Genomic DNA, 20656 nt, shown 5'->3' on the forward strand with positions numbered 1-20656 from the left:
CTTAGTTCAAAATAGACCTGCTAGGCTACTGACTCCAGTGACTCCATGTGTTTCATCAGCTGCATTGATTTTGAATCCATTTCTCAGTCCCATTCAAAGTGTTGGTGTTGACCTTTAAAGCCCTAAATGGCTTGGGGCCAGAGTATCTAAAGGAACATCTCTTCCCATATGTACGTGCTCGGAACCTTAGGTCATCTTCAGAGGCCCTTGTCCAGATGCCCTCAAATTAGGCAGGTGGCTACAAGAGGGAGGGCCTTTTATGGAATGCCCTCTCCAAGGAGGCTTGCCTGGTGCATTGTTATCTTTTCAGTACCAGGTAACGACCTTTCTTTTCTCCCAGGCATTTTAAGAGTTTAGTTTTTAGATTTCATGTCTGTTCTATATATTTTAGTCTTGTGTGGGTTTTTTTGCATTGTATTGCTTTTGTAATCCACCCAGAGAATATTTATTGTTGGGCAGATGAAACATATAATAAAATAAATACATTATTATGGGAAAGCATCCCCAGAATCTCTGGACAAAATTAGGTGTAATTGCAATTCTAAATGGTTAGGTGAAAGTTGGTAAACATGAATACAGATAACTTGTGTGTGCGTGTGTGCGTACATGCAAATAGATAGGCACATGTGTGTGCGTGTGCAAATTGTCAGACAGAAAATGCACACCCCTGAAAATATCCATCAACTTACAGCTATTACAGCACAAGCCATTTTCTATGAAAACACCCTTAAAATTATTTGTTACGTATATTTGTAAACTCCTGCCCCCAGTATCCACTGAACAGACTCCGATGAGCTTGACTCTGATCTCAGGCTGCTTTTAGTTTTAAATAACTCTCATGATCATCCTGGAATTATTTTTGAGTGACACTGGGATAACAGAGGTCACAATCAGACACTTCTTTTAAAATGTCAGTTCCATTTATCTTCTCCAGATACTATAAACTAAAATAGCAGCAAAAGGCAACCACTGAATAATGATTGTCTAATTGTAAAGAGACATTTCCTCAAATAGAACACATTAAGCCTAAATAACATTTAAAGCAAAGCATTGCATTTAATTACTTTGTTTTAAGACAAATGATTTTCTTCACAAACTGGCTTATATGATCTAATACTTGTCAAGTATCAATCTTACAAACACAGAATTATACACACAAATATAATCATGACAGGGGGACACATTCTGGCTAGCAGCCTGCTCTTCCAGGCATTTATGAAGCAGGGACTAAATCCTGACATGTGGGGAGTGTGCAATACCACTATAATGAGGGTTGGACTAAGAAAGTTATAACTTTAAATCCATATCTAGCAGCTACATCTTTTAAAAAATGTTTTACTCTAGAATAGGTACATAGGACCTGATCTGGATCAGGACCCTAGCATGGGTGGTAGGGCTTTTAAAGATCTGTATTGGGCCCCCTGTGCCTACTCTAGAGTAAAAATGAAAACAAGAAATAGCTGCTAGATACAGATTTAGGGTGCAATTCTATGCATGTTTAAACAGAAAAAGAAAACTCCCAGCATAAACATGCATAAGATTGCACCCTTAAAGTAGTGTCTGTTATGGCCCTGAAGTGGTAATGTGCTGCTTTGATATATGTTGACAAACTTCATTTTCTTGCTTTCAGTGATACTACTTTGCATAGTGGAAGTTGTAATTATACTGATGTTAATATTTCTGAGAAATCGAATCCGGATCGCCATTGCACTTTTGAAAGAAGGTAGCAGGTAAAGTATACTAAAAAAAAAGAATATCTCACAGTGACATTGGGCTTCTCATATTTGCATGATTTGAAATACTTTGTTGTTGTTGTTCAGTCGTTCAGTCGTGTCCGACTCTTCGTGACCCCATGGACCATAGCACGCCAGGCCTTCCTGTCCTGCGCTCTCTCCCGGAGTGTGCTCAAGTTCATATTCATTGCATTGGTGATGCTATCTAGCCATCTCATCCTCTGCCATCCCCTTCTTCTTTTGCCTTCAGTCTTTCCCAGCATCAGGGTCTTTTCCAGAGAGTTTTCTCTTCGCAATTGAAATACTTACTCCCCATATATTTCACTGCATGTATATGAATATATGCTCTGGCTCATATATTCAGCTGAGGGTAGCACTAAAATACTATGGGGGAGTGACACAAGTCCCTCCCTTTCCCCATGGAGATAGTTTTGACTGTGAACCAGTTCCCCGTGGTTGAATGACCAACCATGTGCCTGCTTTCCATGATTTCATTCCCTCAAGAAAGGGGGAAGAATCACATGAAATGTATATCCCCACATTATCAAGTGGGCACATGTAGAACTCAGTCAACACCAATCTGAAAATTGTCCCTGAAAAGATATTGGAAATCATTGGAGGGCCAAGGTCATGCAGGTAAAGTACCTTCTCTATGTAGCCCAATCAAAGAACAGCAGCCACAATTTTAATTGGCTGTCATTCAAGTGCAGTTTCACATAGTAGTTGGTCTCCAAAGTTATCCTTACATGATGAATGGTGTTGGCAAGATCGTCAGGAAGGAGTGCAACCTGCATATCAGTTATAACTGAGAAGAAAGCACTCTTGACCACAGTAGCTAAGCTGGGTCAAGGTATGCACCCAGATTGCAACCATGCTCTGACCCCATTTAAAACAAGCAAACCCATTTAGAAACAATTTCACCTTTAGACCACTGATTATGAAAAGGCTAGAAAAAACAAGTGGGTATTCAGAGCCTTTCTGAAGACCTACAAAGAAGAGGCCTAAAGAACTGATGGAAGTTGATTCTGGAGATGTGGGGCCACTACTGAAAAGGCCCTCTTCCTTGTACTCAGCAGCCTAATTGCCCTTTGTGGTGGACAAATGAGAAGGGTTTCTGTTGATGACCTCAGAATGTGGTCAGGCTGGTATGGGAGAAGACAGTCCTTCGAGTAACGAGTCCAAACCATTTAAAGCTTTAAAGGTTAAAGCCTGCACTTTAAATTAGGCTCAGAAACACACTGGCAACCAATGCAGCTGGCACAGTATCAGTGTCACATGAACAGACCACCCAGACCCCACTAAAGGCAGGTGCATTCTGCACCAGCTGAAATTTCTAAATCATCTTTAAAGGCCGTCCCACACAGAGTGCATTACAGTAGTCAAGCCTGGATGTCACTAGAACATGAATGACTAAGGCAAGATCCTCCCTCTCCAGATAGGGTTACAGTTGGCATACCAGCCACCATCGCTCATGAGCTTCCACCGTCACCCTGAGTTAGTGCCAAGTCCAGGAGCACACCCAAACCGTGCACTTAGTCCTTTAGGGGGAGTGCAAGCCCATATAAGACTAGATGTAATCCTCCATCCAGATTGGTTGGTTTCCCTAGGCACAGTACTTCCATTTTGTCTGGATTAAGTCTCAGCTTATTTGCCCTCATCCATCCCAAAAGCATAGATTTCTTGAGTTTATTATCTTAAACAACATTATGCAGCTAACAGCTTGATCACACCAATGCTAGAATTTGAATATGTGCCTTACTCTTCCTTGGAGCCTACCTTCTTCTCTCAAGCCACTAATATTAAAATATGGAGGCTCTTAGAGAATAAAGGAGCTCTGCAATTTCAATATGTATTAGTCCCTTTTCATTAAATCTATAAACATGGGGATTAGAAGTTATTTGTTGCAGCACTAGAGTGTACTGTATAATCTCCCCCCTTTTCATTACAATTCATAACCACTTTATAAAATAAGATGCTTTTATTCAAATATGTGCCAAACAGAAACACTCCTGAAACTTCATAAACTTCCTGGTGGGAGGTAATAATGCCTTATAGTTCAGCAGCTACATTCAAAGGTCACCTGAGGTCAATACTTTCCAGTATTTATGCATAATGCATGAAAAGAAATGCTGCACGTAATTATTATGAGCGCAACAGACCATATCCTATAGTCAAGGTCTTGAAAAATATGTTCCTAATGACTAAAAGCTAAATGATTTTCCCCCAGCTCAGTTTAACTATTTTTTCAATGAAATAGCAATTTCTATTAGCAATAAAGCACTTGCAGTCTATTGCTAGAACAGTTAACAAGCAGTTTGTTAGGGCAAACTGTCTGTGACTTCTCTAACAACCAACAGGCCTATCATTAATTCCTAAAAACCACTGATTTGTGGTGATTATTTCTTAAGTAGCATAAGGTGGTACTTTTCTTCAATGACTCAAAAGGTATTCAACGGGGCTTCTAGCGCAAGTCATAGTTTACTCATGTAGAACTACTATTTAATGCAATGCTTGATTTAAGCTGAAGCTCAGCCTTGGACCATATGGAGTAATTATAATGAAAAACATGTGCAAAGTACATTTCCCTCATAAGTGAAGGCCATATCAAAATGTTATGCTTTCTAACCATATAGGAAACAGTGTCAAGAAGCACTGATATGTGATTATTGTACAGGGATTTCATTGCATGCACAAGCAGTGACGTAGATGTGTATGAACTTGTTGCACATGATTGCCTATATGCTATTGGTGCCTCCAGCAGGAGGAAGCTGATGGTGGTGGCGGTGGTGGTGAGATATTGGGGAAAGGATAAGAGCCACACCAGAAGACAGAGTTGAAACTGGCCACAGCTTTATTGCTTACAGCATTTATTAATTTGATGTTATACACATAGGGACACTTCAGTGGATGGGCTTTAGTGATTTTTTAAATTTATGTGAGGGAATTGGCTGCTTAAAAGGAGACCCATATAAACCAAATGTTTAATTTGCTCAGAATGACGTAGAGAAGAGTCTTCTGCAATTACAGTCAACTAAACCAGTCAAACCAAACCACCTTACTTCATTTGGTCATTTATAATGTTGGAAGAGTTTATACATGCGTGCATACGCCATGTGCTAAGGGGCCCCCAGCCTACTTTCTCACAACCAGCGTTGTTCCGTTTGGTGGTCATAGCTAGATGGGGGGTTCAGCCCAAGTGGAGTTCTCAGCTTAACATCTCCAAGTGGAGCTCAGAGTGGAGACCCACATAAGCAGGTTTGAATATTGCTTTGGTGGCAGACAGCCCTGAGACTTAAATAGAGCTGCAGCTTATGCTGGGTGACTAGTTCCACCTCTGCTAGGAGATATTTATGATGATGGTATTAAACTTTAAAGCCCTAAATGGTTTGGACCAACCTATCTGAAGGACCTCCTGCACTCATATGTCCCTGCCTAAGCTTCAGGATTGGTATGTGAGGCCCTTCTGTCTTGTCCATCAACAAGCACTGTTAGCTGCTAAGTACCAGGGATCCCCTTCATGGATCACTGCCTTGTCGTGGCGAAGGGGCTTGTGTAACGCAGTGAAGCCATAAGCTATGCCGTGCAGGGCCACCCAAGACGGACAGGTCATGGCAGAGAGTTCTGACAAAAAGTGGTCCACTGGAGAAGGAAATGGCAACTCACTCCAGTATTCTTGCCAAGAAAACCCCATGGAATGTATCACAAGGCTAAAAGATATGATGCCGGAAGATGAGCCCCTCAGGTCAGAACACTCAACAGTGGCCACAAGACTGGAAAAGGTCAGTTTACATTCCACTTCCAAAGAAGGGCAATGCCAAAGAGTGTTCAAGCTACTGTACAATTGCGCTCATTTCACATGCCAGCAAGGTTAAGCTTAAAATCCTACAAGCTAGGCTTCAGCAGTATGCGAACCGAGAACTACTAGAAGTACAAGCTGGGTTTCGAAGAGGCAGAGGAACTAGAGATCAAATCGCCAACTTTTGCTGGATCATGGAGAAAGCAAGAGAATTCCAGAAAAATGTCTATTTCTGCTTCATTGACTACGCTAGAGCCTTTGATTGTGTGGATCACAACAAACTGTGGCAAATTCTGAAAGAGATGGGGGTACCAGACCACCTTACCTGTCTCCTGAGAAACCTGTACGAGGGTCAAGAAGCAACAGTAAGAACCAGACATGGAACAACCGATTGGTTCAAAATTGGGAAAGGAGTACGACAAGGCTGCATATTGTTGCCCTGCTTATTTAACTTATATGCAGAGTACATCATGAGAAACTGATTAAGTTAAGGTCGGAATTAAGATTGCCGGGAGAATTATCAACAACCTCAGATAGGCAGATGATAGCACCCTAATGGCAGAAAGCGTCGAAGAGGATCTAAAGAGCCTCTTGTTGAGGGTGAAAGAGGAGAGTGCAAAAGCTGGTTTGAAACTCCACATTAAAAAAACGAAGATCATGGCATCTGGCCCCATCACTTTCTGGCATATGGAAGGGGAAGAAATGGAAGCAGTGACAGATTTTATTTTCTTGGGCTCCAAGATCATCGCAGACGGTGACTGTAGCCATGAAATTAAAAGACGCTTGCTCCTTGGGAGAAAATCTATGGCAAACCTAGACAGCGTAGTAAGAAGCAGAGACATCACCTTGGCGACAAAGGTTCATATAATCAAAGCTATGGTTTTCCCAGTAGTAACGTATGGCTGTGAGAGCTGGGCTATAAGGAAGGCTGAGCGCCGAAGAATTGATGCTTTCGAACTGTGGTGCTGGAGAAGACTCTTACGAGTCCCCTGGACTGCAAGGAGGTCAAATCAGTCCATCCTAAAGGAAATCAACCCTGAGTGCTCCTTGGAAGGACAGATACTGAAGCTGAAGCTCAAATATTTTGGCCACCTAATGCAAAGAGAAAACTCTCTGGAAAAGACCCTGATGCTGGGAAAGACTGAGGGCAAAAGGAGAAGGGGACAGCAGAGGATGAGATGGCTAGATAGCATCACTGATGCAATGAATATGGACTTGAGCATGCTACGGGAGAGAGCGGAGAACAGGAAGGCCTGGTGTGCTATGGTCCATGGGGTCATGAAGAGTCGGACACAACTGAACAACAACAACCAGGGATATAACTGTTTCTGGGGTGGCTCATCATCTTTAGAATACCTTTCCCAGGAAAATATGTTTGCCCCCTCCTTTTATGCCTTCAGGCAGGCTCTAATACCTTTTTATTCCAGTCAGCTTTGGGATGATGTGTGGTACTGTAACTGTTTCATCTGCTGCCGCTACTGTAATGTTATTTTTATTTTATGCTGCTGTTTTTATCTGATAGTTTTATCTGATTTAATTATCTGTTGTTTTCTCTATGTGATCTTATTATGTTTTAATATTTTTATGTTATTGTTTTGTGAACTTATAATGTTGTTTTACTGACTATTGTAAAGTGTCTTGGAAGGATAATCTGTCCTGAAAGGCAATTTAAAAATACAGTAAGGGCACAATCCTATGCATGTTTAGACAGAGAAAAGGCCCACAACTCCCAGCATTGTAGGCCTTTTCTCTGTCTAAACATACATAGGATTGTGCCTTAAATATTTTTTTAAAGATAGCTGAAGAAGAAATAGGAACCAAGAAATAACAGTAAAAAATACTTTACTATGAGAGATGTCACACAATCAGACAAACCAAAGAATGAAAAGATCGCAAAGGGTCAAGAAGCCCATCTAAATGAGGAGCCTGAACTTTGATATCTGTTGCTTACAAATATATATTTATTTCTCCTTGTTAGGGCCATTGGCTACATCATGTCAACATTATTCTATCCAATCATCACCTTCATTCTTATTGCTATCTGCATTTCTTACTGGGCAGTGACAGCTGTGTATCCTTCTTTGAGTCAAGGGGTGCGTGGGCACAGACCCTTCTTGCAGTTGCAGTTTAGCACTGTGTAGCTAAACCAGGAGTGCAGGAAAAGCTCCATCTCCTCCAAAACAAGCTACATTGTGTGTACCAAGAAGAACCTCACACCAATATTATGGCTCAATTGTTTAAGGCTGCACTGCTCTTTTTTTGACACTGATGATTATGCTCATCTCGAGTGCAGAAAGTCAGGAAACTGGTGTGGACTCTGTGGATTGTAGGGATATGACCCAGTGAAAGATTCCCACAAAACTCACTGTGCATCACTTTCCTAAATTCATGTGATGTTTTTGATAACATGCACACACGCACCTTCATAGGTTTCCTTAGTCTCTCTCTGAATACCTTGCAACAGTTGATTATTCTTTCCAGTGACACATTCTGGGTGAAAACCTCATTGAAACTCCCAGTTTTGTTCTGAAAGTCTTTACATTTGGATAAAACTATTCTGGAAAATTAATGCTGGTACCTCTTTTCTTCATCAAAACTACCACCTGGAGATGTATTTTTATTTCATTTTTCTGTATTTGCCAGTATTTTTCCCTGTGGTGTTCATACAGGAGGTCATTAAATCATACTGTGCTTACCCCCCAAGGTTACCCCCATGGCTGTCCTTGTTATTAAGCAAAAGGGTGACAATGCTTTACTCTCCTGATGAATTGCTTGCAGCACAGCAAAAAGGGTTATAGAAAGTGCATGCACACTGTGGTATCATATCATATGCTAGACATGGAAAGGCAGAAATTAAGTGCATTCTCTGGGGATTTTCCTATTAGTGTCAAGTGTTGTATGCTGTGTCTCTATGTCTGGAAGGGAGCCTGTGATTCTGTTTCCTACTTAACCCAATTAAATCAAGCTTCCTGGCTACATCAGGGGAACCTGTGTACAAAGTCATGGCTAATCAAAGCCTGTGCAAGTATGCAAATTTGACCTGTTACCCAGAGGTAAGCATGCATCATCTTTTCTTGTAAAACCCGATGTAAATTCTAGCTCTTCATTGATGGCTTATACATCTGCATCATCAAGTTTAAAAGCAATGCATTTTAAATCTCCCTTTTCCTTCTAATAGAACTACACATATTTGTTCCAGTTTTTAACCATTTAGGCTGCAATCCTATACACATTTACCTGGGAGCAAGTCCAATTGAACTCAATGTGGCTTATTTCTGAGTAGACATGTATAGGATTGTACTGTTGGTCAATTTATTAGTTCTTTGGTCAATGATTAGTTGGTCAATTTATTAGACAGAGAAAAGGCCTACAACTCCCAGCATTCCGAATGCTGGGAGTTGTAGGCCTTTTCAATGTCTAAACAAGCATAAGATTGTGCCCTTAGAAAACGTATGAACTACCTGTGTCTAGCTACTACCAGAGACAGGATACTGGGCAACATAGACAACTGGTGAACGTCTGTAGGACTATTTTAATAATGAATTAATTAACTACTAGTTCAGATTTAATAATGTGTTAATGATTTAGAATTGCTCTAAAACATTATTTGTGTATCTATTGATGTCATCTTCTCTTGTTGAAAAACAGACTTTCAACACAACCAATGTGACCAGGTTATGTCCGGGGGCCCAGTGTACCTTTGCATTCTACGGAGGAGAAAGCCTGTACCACAGATACATCTTAGTTTTTCAAATCATCAACGTGTTTGTCTTTCTCTGGTTGGTAAATTTTGCAATTGCACTGGGTCAGTGTACCCTTGCTGGTGCCTTTGCCTCTTACTACTGGGCCTTTAGAAAACCCACTGACATTCCATCGTGCCCACTCTTTGCTTCATTTGGACGAGCAATACGGTAAGTTATAGAATCACAAGTCTGCATTCAAGTTGGTTTCTGCTTTTGGAAAAATACCAAAAGTAGGTAAAGTAGGTTTTATAGTCAAAAAGGTGCATGCATGTTTTTATGGTGCATGCATGTTCATCCGTTATAAAGTCTCTGTCTTTTTAAGCACACCCTCTTTGCTGCTTCATATAAGATATTTTACATGCAACTGTAACATCCCCTTAGCCTAGTGATAGGAGCAAGGTAGAATTCCAAAATTTAAAAATACTTTGTATGAATGAATATATCAGTTTAAAGGTGGTTTAATAGCAGTGCAGTGCTGCATTTTGCCATCCATGAATATATACTAGGTTCCTCCCTGTCCTGTCCAACTTGGTTCAAGGCACCCAGAGCTTTAGCAAGGCACCCTTGCTAAAACCAGCAAGGCACATAGAGACAAGGACCTGGCAAGTCAAGTTGGGTCTGGTCAAGTCCAGGCAAGGCAAGGCCAGGCAAGCCCAGGCCAGGCCAGGCCAGGCCAGGCCAGTTTAAGGGTGCTGAATAGCCAGGCAAGTTAGACCAGGCAGAGTCTGCCAGGACCATTGCCAGCACTAGGTTGGCTGAGACTCAAGCAAGGAGAGCTGTTAACTCAGGAACAGTCAAAGGCTTCCTGAAACCTTATAAAGCAGTTCAAGACCTGCAGTTAACTCCTACCGCTCAGAGAAATAGTTTGTTTCTTAAAGGGCTACTGCCTGATTTGTAGCCATTGGGTGGGGGTGGTAAAGGCTGTAATGAGCGAGTGTCTTCTGCACCTGAGGAGTCTGGTAGAGGCATATCTTCTGGTCTGGGAGGCTCTGGCCTAGCAGGGTTTGGATTAATAGAGGGAGTCTCCTCTGCCTCCAAGTCCTCTTCAGAGCCAGAGAACAGGTCAAGGCTGGGGAATGTGACCCCCCCCAAAAAATCTTGCCCATTTTTCATAACTATGGGTTTTTCTACACGGGGCTGTTAATCTGCTGCATCTGCTTTCGGTTTCGTCTTAGAATTGAAATCCAAGTACTGCACAAGGAGCATTTCCTTTCCTGCTTGTCGTCTACATAACTTCTGGGTGGCACTGTGGTATAGCAGAACAGTGGAAATACACAAGTGGAAACAGTGTTTTCTTTCATTTTCAGAAACAATGCCTCATTTTACCTGTTCTTAGAAATCTAGCTGAAAATGCTGGTTAGACACAGAAGTGAAACTGGAGGGTCATGACATCATGTAAAGAACCCTTCAGCAACTTTGAGTAGGAAATGATGAGTTCACAATAAATGTTTTGTGTAGAAAAGTTCTTTGTGTCCATTAATATACCTATCACTAAGTAGTACCATTTTATTTTCTACTAGATATCATACAGGTTCCCTAGCATTTGGCTCTTTAATTCTTGCAGTAGTCCAACTGATTAGAGTAATCCTGGAATACCTGGATCACAAACTCAAAGGTAAGGTTTATGACATTGCATATTCTCTCTTCCCATTTGGAAGATGGTATATATTTGTTATGAAAAGCAGATAACCATATCTTGGAGTCATATAAGCTAGCATGCTTCCTAATTTACCTGAAACAGACGTGAGCTCAAAACCTTTATTTCAGCCTTCCCAAACCTGGTGTCCTCCAGATGTTTTGGACTACAATTCTCATCAGCCTCAGCCAGCATGGGGTTCATAGAAGTTGTAGTGGAAAACATCTGGAGGGCACCAGATTGGAGAAAACTGTTCTATTCTCTCTTAATGGTGGGAACAACTGTATCTCCTGCACTATGAATACAATGCTGGTGCTTTGAAGGGATGAACGCTTTAACAGTAATTGCTAGGGTTTTAAAATATAATTATGGATCACAAAGAGTTCAGGGTGCCTATACTTTGTACTCTGTACTTTGTACTCTGGCACAGCAAGAAATGAAACAAAGTGTTTAGAGGAGTGGTCCCCAATGTGGCGCCTGTGGGGACCTCCAAAGGTGCCCATAAAACTCTCTAATATTTGTCCCCTTCAAAAAAATATTTTTAATCAAAAAAATTGAAAAACATTAGGGCACCATGTTCCCCTTCTTGTTCCTGAACTTGCTGCTGATCAGCTGTTTGGCAAGCAGGAAGAGAAGAGTTGCTTTCCAGGCCTTTCACCCACGCAAACCTTCCCCCTTGTGCACCCTTCCTCCCCGCCTCCCCTCCCAGTCTCTAGCCTTGCTATTTCTCCCCACACACCTATTTGCCTCGCTGTTTCTCCCCTTTCCTAGGCTCCAGCCTTGCCCTTTCTCTATCCCTTTGCCTTGCTATTTCCCTCCTCCACACCTCATTGCCTTGCTGTTTCTCCTTCATCCTAGCTACAGCCTTACCTTTTCTCTTCCCCCACTCCTTTGCCTTGTTATTTCTCCCTCCCTCCCTCCCTCCCTCCCAGTCTCTAGTCTTGCTATCTCCCCCCATCTCTGTACCTTGTGGTTTCTCACCCTCCTAGCCTCTGACCTTGCTCTTTCTGTCTTGCTCTTTTATTTAACCTTCCCTCCCAGCCCTTAGCCTTGCTCATTTTCTGTCCCGTCCCAGCCCCTTCTCCCATTCTTCACACATATGTGTGTGTGTGCGCGCACGCACGCACACACACACACACACAAGCAAACACAGAGTACCTGTCTGGGTGGGGGCTTTGATAGCAGAGGAAGAGGTAGGAGCGCCAGATGGGGAACAGAGTGGCTTAGCCTGGGGTTGAGGTAGGGAAAAGTTTTTCTGTCCTTTTGGGGCTGGGGTCATTTTCCTTTTCTTTGGGGCAAAGGAAAGATGTGTTTGTGTGTGTGGATTAGCAAAGCAATCTTATCTAGCCCTACTCAGAAGTATTTCCCACTTGGTTCCATATAGCCATGCATAAGATTGCAACCTTAAATGGGTATTTTGTTGTGCTTCTGTGGGGTCAAATATGTGGATTGGCTTTAACCTTCTTCTGCTTGTACTCAAATTTCTTGGGTGAATTACTTGTCTTGACTAGTCATGTCCCCATGACACCCATTATGTAACTAGCCACATCCTCCTTGGGAGCCATTTTGTGGTGGTGCCCACAGCAATCTTTCAAATTCCAAAATGTGACCACAGGTCCAAAAAGGTTGGTTTAGAGGTACTTTGCATTTAAAAAAACAACAGTGATGGTGTGGCATGAGAGCCAGTGTGGTGTAGTGGTGAGAGTATTGGACTGGGAGCTGGGAGATCTGGGTTCTAGTCCCCACTTAGCCATGAAGCTCGTGTGGTGACTTTGGGGCAGTCACAGACTCTCAGGCCAACCTACTTCACAGACTTGTTGTTGTGAGGATAAAATGGAGAGGAGGAGGATAATGTAAGCTGCCTTGGGTTCCTTGCAATAGGAAAAAAGGTGGGATATAAATGCAATGCAATAAATGGGAAACCTTAGTGGAAGGGTGGGCAATTGCAGGAGGTCTAGTGCCATGATCAGTTCTAAAATGATAACACCAGCAGGGTAAATTCAGTAGTTCATTTTTGCATTGGTGTGCAAATAGACAACTAAACTCCAGCATGATGGAGTGCACAAATTTGTTGCAAGTCAGTGAGGAATCAATGGGTTCAACCCACACAAAAATGCTGGTGTAAACAAAGTCTAAGCCAGTGTGGGTGAAGCTCTCCATGTTAATGGCTTTTAGTTGTTCTTAAGAAATGTTTCCTTTTCTTTTGTGCAGGCTCACAGAATGCGTTTGCAAAGTTCCTACTTTGTTGCCTGAAATGCTGTTTTTGGTGCTTGGAAAAATTCCTCAAATTTATCAATAGAAATGCCTACATCATGGTATGTATCTTTTCTCTCCTTTTCCATTATGCTGCTATGTCTAGTATGATTCATTTGAGACAGGAAAGTCTGACGAACAGTTATTGGTGTGACAAACACAATCCCCCAAGTCTTGTTTTAAACTATAACATTGAAATTTATTTCCAGTTGCTCTGGGATAAAATCTTTAATGAGTTTCTTTACTGTTGCTAAATAAATGACTATTTTCACATGGTCCTTAGTGGATTTCAGCCAGCATTGTTGATTAGGTGGTAGATAGCAGTGCCCTGTTGCTGCAGACCACAGTGAATCTATCCAAAGCACTTTAATGGAACTAAAAATTGGATCAGTTGCAAGATAAGAAATTATCTGATGCTTAAACTAAGGGGAACAAAAATGCATAAAGTAATAATTAAAACAATATTTAAAGTGTCTTAAGAAAAATAAGAAGCATTAGCCTTAAGTGGCTTGTTCTACCAACTATAAGCATATTGCTTCGGCAGAGCGCAATTGAGTTAAACCCATCAGGAATTAATGGGGTTGGATCCAGATTTAAACTGGATCAATTGTGCTGGTGGATGTGGACTTCCCTGCCTCCTCCTTCCCATGGAGCCCATCCAGCCCCCTGAAAATACTACACAGAAAGTCAGAAGACCTTGCTGAATTGGGTTAGCTGTGGTGTGGGGAAAGGGATGATGCTCCAAAATCCAAGGCAGAGGGACCTTCTGTGAACAGAGCCATTCCTCTCACAGAATGTCCCTTGTTCTTGCAAAAGGAATATCCTGGCTCCAACACAGTAAAAAGTCACACCCAGTGCAGTGGGATTTGTGTCTGATTGCAATCTGACCCACATGGAGGTAGGTCCCAGATCAAACCCACTAGTCCCATAATAATGACTTTAACATAGTGGGCATTCATCTTAAATGGCCTCTTTGGCTTACCCATTCAGGGCAGGTAACAAGGTAAAGCTACAATATGGCCAAATGAGATTAAGGCTGCAATCCTATGCTCACATTCCTAAAAATAAGGCCCACCAGACCTCTGAGTAAACATGGATAGGATTGCACTGTAAATGCCCAACTAAAACATAAAAAGATACTATACATGGAATGAATTGAAATTATCCCCACACTTTCACAACCTCGGTCATTAAAACAGCCCATACAAAAGGTCTTCCAAAAAATCCTTCCAAAAATTTCTCAACCAATATCTTCTTTGAGTCTCCAAGGCGGGAGAGTTCTGCAGCTCAAGGATTGTTGCAAAGGACCCCTCTTTATATGTCCTTGCTGATCACATACACTGTACAATCAAGAATGTGTTCTCACTTGAGTGTAAAGACTTTGAATGGTACAGAAGAGAGGAGGTACTTTCTAAGGCAGAGGTGGGAATTGCTTTCGGACTGAGGGCGGAATTCAATTTCAGAGCAGTTCTTGGGGGCCACATTCCAGTGGTGAGCAGGGCCAAGGCAAAAGAGGTGAAGGCAAGACCCATAAATATCAGCCTATTTTAGCTTACTAACTAAGCCTTGGGAGATACATTTCAACCTTTTAGAAAGGATTAAAAACTGCACAAAAGCCAGAAAGCCACCAAAGAATTATCAGTCAGGGGAAGGGGGCCACTGGAAGGGGCATGGCCATTTGGGGCCCCAGGTTCCCCACCCTTTTCTAAGGTATTTGGGATTAAAGTGTTTTGGGATTCATAAATGTAAACCACTACCTAGAATTGTGCACAGAAGATACCAGGAAGCCTGCATGGATCATGGATCTTGGATGATTTGTGCTCTTAGCAACCCAGCTCCCTCAGGAGGCGAGACAATGTATTGTACACCAGTGAAGAGTGCCAGACAGTTTCCATGTTCAGTGCCATATAGAGCGCATTACAGTATTCTTGTTTTGAGGATACAAAGATTTGAATTTGGGCCTAAAACAATTTTGTGTCACATTGTAAAGTTCCATGGGTGCTTTTAGTTATTCCTGAAGGGCAGGACAATTTGAAGTCTAGTTTTACTATTTATTCAGATGTGTGTTTAAAGTCAGTCTTCATATTATTTGTTTTAAGTGACTTTATATGCTATTTCACTTATCCTTGCCAAGACATACACTGGCTGTCACAGGCCATCTTGAAACATGCAGGTAGGCAGGTCCATTTTCAAATTTCAAATCATTATAGTTTTGGCTCCTTTACAATAAACTGTATTCTCTAGCTGTTTATGGATCAGTTTTCTAGAAAATATATTAATATCTACCATTAGGAGGCTTAGGAGGCTGTAGGCAGAAAGAAAACTTCTTTAACAGCAAAGATGGAGCAAGGCAAGGTGGAGATGGATATTTTCCATAGATGATAAATGAGATGGTGCCATAATCTCTTTCTTTCCCTATCTCTTGTTGTTCACATAGAGCTGGTCCCCAGAGCAAGCCCCTTTCATAACTGGGCTTTCTCACAGAGAAAGCTGTTAACAGCTGTTAATATTTTGCAGATTGCAATATATGGCAAAAACTTCTGTACATCAGCAAGGGAAGCTTTCTTTCTGCTCATGAGAAATGTCGTGAGGTAAGGAGAGATACATTCCATAATCTGTGTGATGCTTGCTATTCCATAGCACTTCAAAAACATACTCTACTAATTTATTAAGTATGCACACTATGTTAGGAGAGGTGCCGTAGCTCAGTAACGCTTGCTGTAGCACATGCTTTGCATGCAGAAGGTCCCAGGTTCGATCCCCACCATCTCCAGGTAGAACTGAAAACATTCCTGCCTGAAACCCCGGGGAGCTGCTGCCAGTCAGTGTTGACAATACTGGGCTAAGTGGACCAGTGGTCTGACTCTGTATAGGACAGCTTCCTATGTCCAGTGCCTAAAGCCTGATCCACAGAAGCAGCAGAATGGGGTAGTAGAATGCACTGTACCACTTCAGGCTGCAGGGGAGCAACGCCATTTTGAATGCTTCCCCATACAGACACATACATAAAAAGGTAGCATATTAGAATCATTTTAGTCCAGCTTCCTGGTGCACCAGCTATCTGGAGCTGGAGTTGTTTATTGTTGGGTTTTGTTTTGTTTTTACATAGGGGAACATTCAAATGTCATCCCTCACTTATATTCTGAAGTGGTACATACAGTCCATTCTGCTACCCTACTGTACTGCGTATTTTGTTTATTTATTTGGCAATTTATAACTTGCTTTTCAACAATTGCTCTCAAAGTGGTTGACAATTAAAATAAAAATAAAATCAGAGCAATAATAAGAACACTTTATAGCAAGGACAGATTAAAATGAGAGACCTGTCAATAAAACAACATCTTTCTCATAAAAGCCCACAGAGAAGGTCCTTGATGGCTTGTTTGGAAGGGCCAGTGTCTTTGATCTGTTGCATAGAACTTGGTAACTAATTCTAGAGCTTGAGGCACCACCAAAGAAGTCTGTTCAGTGGTGGCTATCAGCCTGATAGATGGTGTGACCCAAGAGTTTTCCATCCTCAAATATCAAGAGTGATGAGAAAAGTATGAGAACCAGTGTGATGTAATGGTTAGAGTGTCAGGCGAAGAGTGGGAAGACCCACATTCAAAATTTCACCCACCCATGAAACTCACTGGGTGATCTTGAGCCAGTAACTGTGTCTCAACCTAACCTTCCTCACAGGTTTCTTGTGTGGATAAAGTGGGGGAGGGTGGGGAAAGAGAATCATGTACACTGCTCTGAACTCCTGGTAAACGATGCAAGATATAAATGTCATTAATAATAACAAGTGCAACTTGCAACTAAATAACTGCTGGTCAGGATTCCAGCCACTCCATTCCATTCTCTCCTCCCACTGGTTTTCTGTGTTTCTCCCAACAATCAGTCATTATTCCATGGCCACTGAGTATTTTCAGTCCTCATTGATGGCTGCTTTTAGGCCCTAAGGTTTATGGTGGGGGGTTCCCTAAATATTTTTTTGTATTTCTGCAAATCCTGGGGTTTCCCAGAGCCCACTGATACTTCTTGGTATGTTATTTTAAATTACAAAGTTACAAAATTCAGTAAGAAAACATACAACATACAAACTTCTACAATAAGGGAAAACAAACTAACAGATGTATAGAACGTCTGAATTTGTCATTTCAAGTGCAATAAACAAAATATTTCTCCATAAAACTACAAATATTTGCGTCATTATGATTCCTTAATTGATATGTTAGTTTTGACATCAATGTGCCATATTTTTAGATACCAATCAGAAAGTAAAGAATTATCAACCTTTTCCCAATAACTCAAAATATGAATCTTTGCTGCCATAGGTGGTTAATTACTAGTTCCAATTCTGTGTCTAAAACTAATCTGTGTCCTTCTGCACACTGAAACTATGTTCTATTACTGTCCAAATAACTTTAGCATAATAGCAGAAAGCAGACATGCTCTACCTTTTGCTGAGAAAGCCTTTCCAATCTTATTCATTATCTCTGTTACATAGAGTTGCAGTGTTGGATAAAGTGACAGACTTCTTATTATTCCTGGGAAAAATTCTTGTTGCTGGAGGTGTAGGTAAGTCAGTGAATTCTTTCAATTCAGTATTTTCAGCTTGATTGAGTTCAGTGGATAATCTGGAGAAGAGGTTTGACTAAGGCCTCTGTAGTTTGTGCCAATACTAATTCAGACCTCGTGGCCTTTTTATAATCTGAATTTTTTTCATGTAAATCATTACAGGAAAACCTCATTATCTCAGTGTCTCTCAGGACATTCATTAATCAGATAAACAAGGAGCGATTTAGGCTGTTTTACTCATATGAATATAAACAGAGGATGAGCAAATAAATTTGTACAAGAATTCGTTGAGACTAAAGCCCTATTCAAGCATTCCTGATGTGTGTTTATTACACGCATAAGGAGGGGAAGTGCATTAGCTCCGCCCTGGTCAGTCATCGTTCTCATCACCCTCTACAGGTGGAGGGCAACTTTGTGAAGAAGAGAGCCTCCTCTCTGTGGGAGCTCTCCACAGGATCTAGAATGCCCGTAAGTGTAATAAACACGGATTGGAAATGCCTGAATAGAGCTTACGGATTCTCTAGCAATCCATCTTTTCTTCCTTAACAGATTTTCTGTTGTAAGAAAAAGGACAGAAGAGATGGTGGGAAAACACGGGAGGGTTACGAATAGAAAACAATGGCATCTGGACAACCCATAAAATTCCGTGAATGAGGCAGGGTGACAGTGTAATAAAAGCTTCATCTGGAAGCACCCTAAGAGCAAAACTACATGTAACAAGAAAAACATGGGGATCCCCATGTTTTTCTTGTACCGTTATGCAGAGGGCACTTCTAATGCAGGATTGTGGGGGAGATGCATAACCCAGTCCATACTTTCTGATTCCTGTCTGCAGGTGCCTCCCCAAGCCTTTTAGCCAATCTTTTCCATGTCCTGCTGGGAATCTCTGAGCATGGGAAGGGTAGAGACCTCACCCCTTGTGCCCACTGGTTGTTCCCTGAAAATGCCTGCAGTTTCGGGGAACATCATAGCCTAGCAATGAAGGAGTCCAGTATATTTGTAGGGTTGGCACAAAGTTACTTTGTTCTGTCTCTCTATGTTTTGTGTCATGTGCTGTCAATAACTTCATCTACAGTGAGTTTCACTGCTTTGCTGAGGATGGACACTAGTTTCACTTCAGAATGAAAGAGGGCATTTCTCTTTAAGCAGTAAAAGAGCATATACTAAAAAACATAACAAAAGGCAGCATGTGGTGTGAAGCAGGTGTATAGCTATGTAAACAAATGGAGAACCACAGTAGATTTGGAAAGAGACACTTGGGTGTGACCCCAGTTGTCATTTTTAAGTTATGCAGATAACGGTCAGCCCGTCGAGCCATTTGCCCTCAGCACATCAACAGCTTAATTCCTGAAGACTATGAGCTGAAGTCTCATACTGTAGAGACCTATAACTCTTGTTCATCCAGATGTTCAGGGGAGATGTGAATTATCTGATTCCTGAAGTCAGTCATAGCACGAGCTATGTCTGTCCCTTGGTTGCTGATAGCAATAGAGTTAGTATGTATTAACCATTCCAGAATGATGGGTTAAATGTTTTGGGATAGAGTTTGATTTTAAAATCTACCCTTTAAAGTTTTTCACCCTGATCCAGCTAAGGGACCCACCAAACAGCTGTGCTTTTCAGAGTATCTAGTCGGAACTGTTACACATGCATGGATTCAGATCAGGGTCTTTGTAATTAAAAAGTAAGGATCTTATAAACCAAAACATACTATTTACACTGATGTTCTGAAAGTTTTGTTTTTAACTGAACTCCTCAACTGCTGGCACCCACTTCCATCCATAATGTATAGTTTGCTGAGATTGCACACACATTTTTTTATAGCTGAAAGAGTAATTGAGATTTGTCTGAAATGAAACCATGAAATAGCGGAATTGATTAATGTTTTCCTTGTGGTTAAGGACAAATTCCTTGGGCTAATTAATTTACATGCCTTTCCCCTCCTACTTAGTACAGATGTTATCGTGAATTAATATATCAATTTATCATTAAACATGTTGAATCAGATATATAGAAATAGCTAAATGGTTTTTCCAAGAGATAAACTGGATGAGTTATTTGTTAAATCCAATTTGTGCTTCTTTTTTCTTTTGGTAACCCCATATTCTATTCTACTGCCTTTTTTATTTATAAAAACCAGTCAGATTCATGGCATAATATAATGGATTGAAATCCACTGATTGCCTGAATCTCTCACAGATAATTAATTTGAATGTTAATGTTGTCCCAGTACAAATACTGGGAATAATTCATGGCAGGGTTTGTTGCTTGGAAAATCCTATCTAGTGCAAGCTTGTGAGTGTGAGTGTGTGTGCATATGTTGCATGAATTGCTGTTATGTGGGCTGCTTCTCCCATTTCATTTTAATAACTCTTGCAGATCATTCCTGTGTCTGAACATACATACATATATGTTTAAAATGAAGGACTGATACATACAAATAACTTGGAGCTAAGTGGTTGTGTAAATCATTCAGATGATATATTTGTATGTATTCTTAGACACAGAAGTGTCTTGTGCAAGTCATCTCCTGACTTTTAAAATATCATGGGAGATGAGGCCTTGAAAGTGCTGCCACGTGCATATATCAGCATCTGATAGCCTGTGCTTTCCCCTCTTGTAGGTGTCCTAGCTTTCTTTTTCTTCACACATAAGATACCAGTATTCACACAAGAAGCACCATCATTGAATTACTATTGGGTCCCACTCATGGTAAGGATATTATCAATGTTCTTAGGAATTAAATATCCAGTGTCAGCACTTAGCATGGTGAGGCAAATTTTAGAGCCCAGACAGCCCACCCAGGCTAATACTAGAATCCCTTCATTGTTGTAGTTGTTGTTGTTTTACATTTCAGTCCTAAGTGCTGATAAAAAAAAAAAAAACTGGGTGAAGTGACTGCAGCTGCCACCATCTTAATTTCTCTAGAATG

The 20656-nt window shown here is 41.2% G+C and overlaps 1 protein-coding gene across 9 annotated transcripts in view; it reads left to right on the plus strand.

The window, feature by feature from the left end:
* Positions 1–20656, plus strand: part of SLC44A5 (solute carrier family 44 member 5) — a 279038-nt gene that overhangs the window by 237698 nt on the left and 20684 nt on the right. For all 9 annotated transcript variants that reach the window (XM_084852192.1, XM_084852194.1, XM_084852197.1 and 6 more), the window contains 9 exons: positions 1631–1730; positions 7508–7600; positions 8495–8582; positions 9178–9440; positions 10793–10887; positions 13120–13223; positions 15679–15752; positions 17654–17724; positions 20348–20436. In XM_084852192.1, coding sequence (XP_084708318.1) covers positions 1631–1730; positions 7508–7600; positions 8495–8582; positions 9178–9440; positions 10793–10887; positions 13120–13223; positions 15679–15752; positions 17654–17724; positions 20348–20436 — 977 coding nt within the window. The remainder of the gene's footprint in view (positions 1–1630; positions 1731–7507; positions 7601–8494; positions 8583–9177; positions 9441–10792; positions 10888–13119; positions 13224–15678; positions 15753–17653; positions 17725–20347; positions 20437–20656) is intronic.

The sequence above is a fragment of the Heloderma suspectum genome, chromosome 4, assembly GCF_057233095.1.
Source record: "Heloderma suspectum isolate Gila_16-S chromosome 4, 16-S_ref, whole genome shotgun sequence".
In the NCBI taxonomy this organism is placed as follows: Eukaryota; Metazoa; Chordata; class Lepidosauria; order Squamata; family Helodermatidae; genus Heloderma; species Heloderma suspectum.